This window comes from Lemur catta, chromosome 6 (genome assembly GCF_020740605.2).
Source record: "Lemur catta isolate mLemCat1 chromosome 6, mLemCat1.pri, whole genome shotgun sequence".
In the NCBI taxonomy this organism is placed as follows: domain Eukaryota; kingdom Metazoa; phylum Chordata; class Mammalia; order Primates; family Lemuridae; genus Lemur; species Lemur catta.
Genome location: NC_059133.1, coordinates 9,737,144 through 9,744,210, shown reverse-complemented (window position 1 = coordinate 9,744,210; position 7,067 = coordinate 9,737,144). Strand labels below are relative to the sequence as shown.

General features: G+C 51.0%; 1 protein-coding gene across 1 annotated transcript; it reads left to right on the top strand.

Annotated features, from left to right (window-relative positions):
* Positions 1-1,390: 1,390 nt before the first annotated feature.
* LOC123639280 (40S ribosomal protein S16-like) lies at positions 1,391-1,889 on the top strand. Its single transcript, XM_045552917.1, has one exon. The coding sequence runs from the start codon at positions 1,444-1,446 to the stop codon at positions 1,876-1,878; it is 435 nt and encodes a 144-aa protein (XP_045408873.1). The 5' UTR covers positions 1,391-1,443; the 3' UTR covers positions 1,879-1,889.
* The last annotated feature ends 5,178 nt before the right edge of the window (positions 1,890-7,067 follow it).

The window sequence follows — 7,067 nt, the reverse complement described above, 5'->3', positions numbered from 1 at the left end:
CACACAGCTGGAAGGTGTGGTCAGCTTATGCAGGATTTGAACTTGTGTTGGCTGATTCCAGGAGGCTATAGCCCCTTCTCTGGAGACACTGAGCGGGAGACAGGAAGGTGGAAGATGAGGTCCCCCCACCCCCTGCCCTCAGGGAGCTCAGGCGAGATGTGCTTTAAGGCATCCATCACAACCGGGATGCTGCTAGTGGAGGTCTGTCCTGCTGGCCCGAAGCTCCTCCAGGCCGGGGCCATGTGATTCTCTCATCGCTGCATCCCCAGTGCCTCGTGCAGAGCGGGTGCTCAGCTATGGCTGGCTGAGGGGCAGCCCAGAAAGGCCTAGAGAAGCCAAGTGGGGAGATGCAGTGAGTGCTCCAAGCCTGTCAGTGACTTACCTGTCACTTGAGCACAAGCTCCTTCCTGCTCAGCTTCAGTTTCCTCATTGTGAAGTGAGTAGTAGGACTTCAAGGCCTGGGAAATCCTCTCCAGTGTGAGTCGTCTTGGGAAGAGAGTGCTTTACAGAGTCTGGCTGCATCTTGAGGTCAGAGCAAATGCAGCCTGTTCATGGAGACTTATGGTTGTGACAGAAACTCAGCCTAACCTGGCTAAGGCATAAGGGGGTTGACTGGCTGCCCCATGAGGTGTTCCAACACCTTCCAGGCATTTTCCCTCTCAGTTCTGCCTCCCAGACAATGAGTACCTCTCGCCCAGCCAACATCCCAGGGCAGATTCTCACTGGCCTGGCTTGGGTCACGTACCCATCTGGAAACCTGTACCCAAAGGGATGGGACATAGCTTTTGGGCAGCCTGGGTCACGTGACCCTGTCCTCCCTCCCCTTCACCAACAGGAAAGTGCTTGCTTCTCTGGACCTAACAGCCATTCCCTGCCTTCTTTCTTGCCAACAGAATGCCCATTTCCTTCAGGGTAGCACCTGGAGGCATCCTAATCCCAAACAGTAAATCTTGATTGTTTTATAGTTTGAGTCCAAACCGATCATGGTTGAGCCCTGCTGGTCGGTGATTGGTTTAGGTGTGGACATGTGACACACTTCTGACCAATGAGACACGAAGGGAGGTCTGCTGGGAGTTTCTGGAAATGTTTACCTTACTTTTAAAGGGGGGGGGGCAGAATGGTCTGAGTGCAGTGGTGTTCACAACTAATTGATCACAACCAGTTACAGATTCCTTTGTTCCTTTCCCACTCCCACTGCTTCACTTGACCAGCCTTAAGAAAAAAATATATACATAAAATAAACAAAAAAAGGACATGGGGGGGCCAGGCATGGTGGCTCATGCCTGTAATCCTAGCATTTAGGAGACCAAGGTGAGAGGCTTGCTTGAGGCTAGTAGTTCAAGACCAGCCTGAGCAAGGGAAGATCCCATCTCTATAAGGAATAGAAAAATGACCCCTCTTCCGGTGTGGAGCCGTGCGTTGAGGATCTTTACACCCGTAACCATGCCGTCCAAGGGCCCATTGCAGCCCGTGCAGGTCTCAGGATGCAAGAAAACCGCCACAGCTGTGGCGCACTGCAAACGTGGCGATGGCCTCATCAAGGTGAACGGACGACCCCTGGGGATGATTGAGCTGCGCACGCTGCAATACAAGCTACTGGTACCTGTTCTGCTTCTGGGCAAGGAGCAGTCCGCTGGTGTGGACAGCCGTGTCCGTGTGAAGGGTGGTGGTCATTTGGCCCAGATTCTTGCTATCCATCAGTCCATCTCCAAAGCCCTGGTGTCCTGTTACCAGAAATATGTGGATGAGGCTTCCAAGAAGGAGATCAAAGACATCCTCATCCAGTATGACCAGACCCTGCTGGTAGCTGACCCCAGTTGCTGCGAATCCAAAAAGTTTGGAGGCCCTGGTGCCCATGCTCACTACCAGAAATCTTAAAGATAAGCCCATCACGAGGATCAGGGGTCACCTGTATGAAAAAAAAAATGGTTGTAGGATTTAAGGTTTAAAAAAAAAGAAAAAAGAAAAATTATCGACTTGGGAGGCTGAGGCAGGAGGATCACTTGAGCCCAAGAGTTTGAGGTTGCAATGAATTGTGATGACGCCACTGTACTCTAGATGGGGCGACAGAGCAAGACCGTGTCTCACGAAAAAATAAATAAATAAAGGACATGGGGGAGGAACTCAGTTTTCTGGGCTTTGGTGTGGGTGTGGTGCTGGAAGCTGTTGCAGCCATTCTGTGATCATGAAGTGTGACCTAGCACATGACTTGGCTTTGTGACCCTGCTGCAAGTGGCAGAGTGGAAATATGAGAAGCACTTGTTGGGGTTGTTTCCCCCTAACTTTTAATTTAGAACAGTTTCAAATTAACAGAAAAGGTGGAAGAATGATACAATGAACATCCATATACCCTTCACCTAAATTCACCAGTTAATATTTGTGCAGTTTGCTTAATTGTTTTATATATGTGTGTGGGTTTTTTGTTTTTTGTTTTTTGTTTTTGAGATAGAATCTTGCTCTGTTGTCCTAGGTAGAGTGCAGTGGCATCATCGTAGCTTACTGCAACCTCCAACTCCTGGGCTCAAGGGATCCTCATGCCTCAGCCTCCCAAGTAGCTGGGAGTACAGGTTCGCACCATGGTGCCTGGCTAATTTTTCTATTTTTAATAGAGATGGGGTCTCACTCTTGCTCAGGCTGGTCTCGAACTCCTGAGCTCAAGCAATCCTCACACCTCAGCCTCCCAGAGTGCTAGGATTACAGGCATGAGCCACCGCACCTATATATATTTACATTTTTTAATTTTTAAAAATTTTTTTTGTAGAGACAGGATCTCACTGTATTGCTCCTGGCCTCAATCCAACATGCTGGGATTACAGGCTACATTTTTTAACTGAACCATTTGAGAGTATGTTACAGATGTTAGCACAGTTCACTCCAAATTCTTTAGTTTGTGTCTCCTAATAGCACGAGGGCTGCAATCCAGCATTACACGAGAACCTAGATCTTTGATTATTTCATTGAGCCACTGAATTAACCTGCCACAGAAACCCCCTAGCTCCAGACTTCTTGTTATATAAAAAATTAAGTTTTCCTTAATTTTAAAGCAATTACCTTTGAGTTTTCTGCTACTTGTAGCCAAAAACCCTCCCGATAGGCCTCAGGCACATCATAGAAAACACTAAAATCCACTCACATCCCACATTAAGTACATATCTACTTTTCAAAGTATTTTTATACTTTTGGCCATCCTTTGGCTACTGGGACCTAATTTAAGACTGACTGACCTCTAGGAATACTTGGAAACACTTTAAAAGTATGAAAACCCAACTTACAAAGTTGTTTTCAAATGTAATGAAATTTTTATGACTGCTCAAGTAAATATTTCATTAAGTTTGAGTACAGTAAACATTTATTAATTTCAGCTTTGCAGTTTTAATCTTTTGGAGCCAATACATTTTTTTCTTCAGGTCTCAAATATTTTCTAAGCTCTTAAAAAGCTCTTGGCTTCCTGTGACTCTATAATTATTTTCAAAATAAAATGTTAAAAGCATTGTAAAGGCTCAGGTCTGAACCCTGGAGGGCTAGTGCATGAAAAGGTCCGGGCCCCACCCAGACCTCACATGGGAGGAGGGCAGCAGTCCCAGAGGAGGGTTGGAGCCTGCAATCTGAAGGGGTAGACACCAGGTGAGAAAGCTGAAGGTGTATGGGGAGGGGCTGCCTGGATGGGTGGGACAGCCTGAACAAAGGCTGGGAGGTGAAAACAGGTCAGTGAATAAGCTGAATAAGCTCGAGCTGCAGCACTACAGGCTGGAAAAGGGCCCGGAGTTGCCAGGAGTGTCCCCCACCTCCACCAGTCCCTCCTCCCCTTCATGAGCAGGAGGGAAAAGGTAACTTTCCAAGCCCAGGTATCCTTGGTGCAGCAGATGAAACAGCTTCCGCCTTGGCACCCGGGGTGACCTCAGTCAAGTGGCCACCCTCTCTCCGTGGTTTCTGCATCATTAAACTGCGTCATTGAATGGGGGAGCAGGTCAGGTACAGTATCTCGGGGTTCCTCCCTGCTCTGACTTCTAGGACTCTGGAGCTGGCTCTGACCATCCCCAGGTTGGCAGAGGGTGTTGATGGCGCCCCTGTGGGCCCAGCAGCCCTCCCACCACTGCCAGCTGGAGGAGGTACAGCCTCCATCCGGGCAGGGTAGGAGTCTGCAGGCCAGGAAGGGCTGCGCTGGCTGGATCCTGTCTGGACAAGCTGAGCTCATTTCTCATGACAGCAGCCAAGGTCCAGCCTGTAGAAGTGAGGAATTTCAGAGAGCAAACTGCCGCTACTGGAGGACGGTAAGTGGAGAGGAGGCCCAGGGGTGGGGGGCCTTGGCCTTGGGGAGCTCAGTGTTAGTGCTCCCTCCGAGCTCCTTACGCCTCTTGGAATCCTCCAAGCAGCCCGCGATTGGGTAACATCATTTTCACCTTCCATGCCTGGAAACAGGTTCAGAGAAGCCAAGGACCCTTGGTGACAGCCACAGCCAGGCAGCCCCCAAATCAAACTTGCCTCTCTTCTCCTGATTCGAACTGCAGCTTCATTTCCCTGTGCAGTTCAACCCAGTTGGCAGACACAAAATAGGAGTGAGGTCAAGATAAAATGAGATAATGTATGAAAGCACGGCGCCTGGCACGGGGCCTGGCAGATAAGTGGGCGCCACCAGTAGGAGGCCATGAGGACTTCGAGGGGAGAGCATGATGCACCTTGTCTCTGCCTCCCTTGAAAATCAAAGTTCTTGTTATAGGGGACACTAGAATCTGGAGAGACTCCCCAGGCCACCCAAGGTAAGTTGGGGACCAGTTGGGGGTGAGAGGGAGGCCTCCTAGAGGTGCTGCCAGGATCCCAGGAAGGTAACTCAGCTGGGAAGGGACAAGAGGAAGACTCCGTGCACAAAATAATCATCTATTTAGTAGCACAACAGACCTGAGTCCCACCTATATCAACCTCGTGCAGATGAGCAGGATTTCATCTCTCCAATTTACAGACGGTGAGACTGAGGCAAGCAAGGAGAAGTGACTTGCCAGCATGCCCCAGGGGAGCATGGCCTTTCTGGGGACCTATTGCCATGCCACGCAGCCTTTCTGCCAGCCCTAGGCAGGCCAGACCCTGGAGAGGAGTTAAGGAGTCCCTCTATCCAACGGCAAGCACTCCGTGGTGCCGGGCCCATTTCCAGGTTGGGGGAAGGATGTAGGAACAGCTCCAGAGGCCCTGAGAGCCCAGCTGCTGGGCTGGGACAGCCAGCCCCACCTGCCTGATGGCAGTCCCACAAGGACCACACCTGAAGCACTTCTGGTCCTCAGTCTAGGACTGCACCTGCACTGTCCCCATTCCTTGGTCTGGCAGAGAGGGGAGGCTCAGGCAAAAGGCCGTGGAGCTGGGCTGCGCCCCACCCACCCTGTCCTATGATTGAGGTTTTGGGGAGGTCCCAGAGGAAAAAATGAAGCTGCCGTGGTTGGTTTCCTAGGCAGCTGCTTGGTCTGGGGGGAGGGGTAAGGAGCTCACAGCCCCCTCTCCGCGTTTGCCTGCAGCCCTACACCTCCCCTCTCATCTTGTGCCAGCGTGGGCTTCACTCATCTGGAGGAAGATGGGCTGGGGGGTGGGGGGCAGAGGGACCTGGGCTGGGGAGGCATAGTGGGTGTGCTGGCCTGGCCTCCACATGTGAGTCACTCCTAGTCCGCATCTTCCTCCCTCTTTAGTGCTGGCAGTTTCAAAGGGAGGATGGCCGAGTGGAGAAGGCGGTCCCCCTGACAACTCCCCTAGCAAGCCCCTCACCTTGTCCACGCTCCCCTTCTCCTTTTTCAACCAGGGTCCAGAGTGTGAGGTGAGCAGCCCTCAAACCCACCATCAGCTCCCTTGCTACAGTGACCTTCCCTACACCCAAATGTGGCCTCAATATTCTCTCCCTTCTGTTAACGGAAAAAAAGCCAAACTCTGTAAAATAATTTTAAAGACATGTATTTACTTTGAGCCAAATTTGAGGACCATGACCGAGAGCCACGCCCAAGAAGTCTTGAGCAAGTGGACTCAGCTGTGGCTGGGTTACAGCTTGGTCTTATACATTTCAGGAAGACAGGGGTCACAGGTAAAGTCATAAATCAATGAGTGGGAGGCATACACTGGTTTGGCCCAAAAAGGTAGGCCACCTCGAAGGCGGGGCTTACAGGTTATAGGTGGGTTTAAAGCTTCTTTGACTTGTAATTGGTTAAAGATTTGAAGCTTTCTCTAAAGGCTTGGAATGTTTTAAGATAAGGAGCTCTGTTAATTAGAGAGGAGCCATCAGACATATATTTGTTGTGTAAATTGAGGACCTGCAGGTTTGTCTTGCATACCCTTAGGCCTGTTAATGGGTTACAAAGGATGTCCCTAAGAAGGGAGGGGGCATGATGTGGCATGTCTGACCTCCCTCCTCCTGACAGGCAATTTAGTTTTAGGATATTCTTTGGCCATGAGGGAGTCCATTTAGTCAGCCGATGCGGGGGGGTTGAGCCTTAGGATTTTATTTTAGTTCACACTTCCTATAACCTGTGGCTCCCCAGCATGCTCAGGTAAAACAATGTCCAAGATCTTTACCTGGCCCCTGAGGCCCTTCATGATCCAGGTGCTGCTGGCTTCCCTGCCTCACTCCACCTTGCCCTTCATGTCCGGAAGCTCACTGTTCCCAGACCTGTGCTTTCTCATTTCTGAGCTTTTGCCCATGCCAGATGCCAGTCGATTCTCCGCCCACCTTCCACACGTTCTGCACAGAGTCTCCATGCCACCACGTTGCTTCCTCATGACTTCCTTTAGAGCCATCATCGGGCTACTGCTAATTAGGTTAGGTCAGATTCCACCCCAACCACGGCCTCTCTGCAGAGAGGGGCACGAAGAGGACAGTGGGGGCTGCCCCAGCCCACCTCTGGAGCAGAAGGGCAGATCCCTCCATTCAGGGTGGCCTTGGGCAAGGGGATGGGGGCAGGGGGTTCATCTTTGAAGGCCCATAGTGGGTGGTCGGTAAAATACCTGCTGAATGGATGTGGAAAGGCAGGCCGTGCCGGCCTCGGAGGGGAGACGTGAAGAGAGCGGACCGGGTGCACAGAGCCGGGCCCCACCTCTCA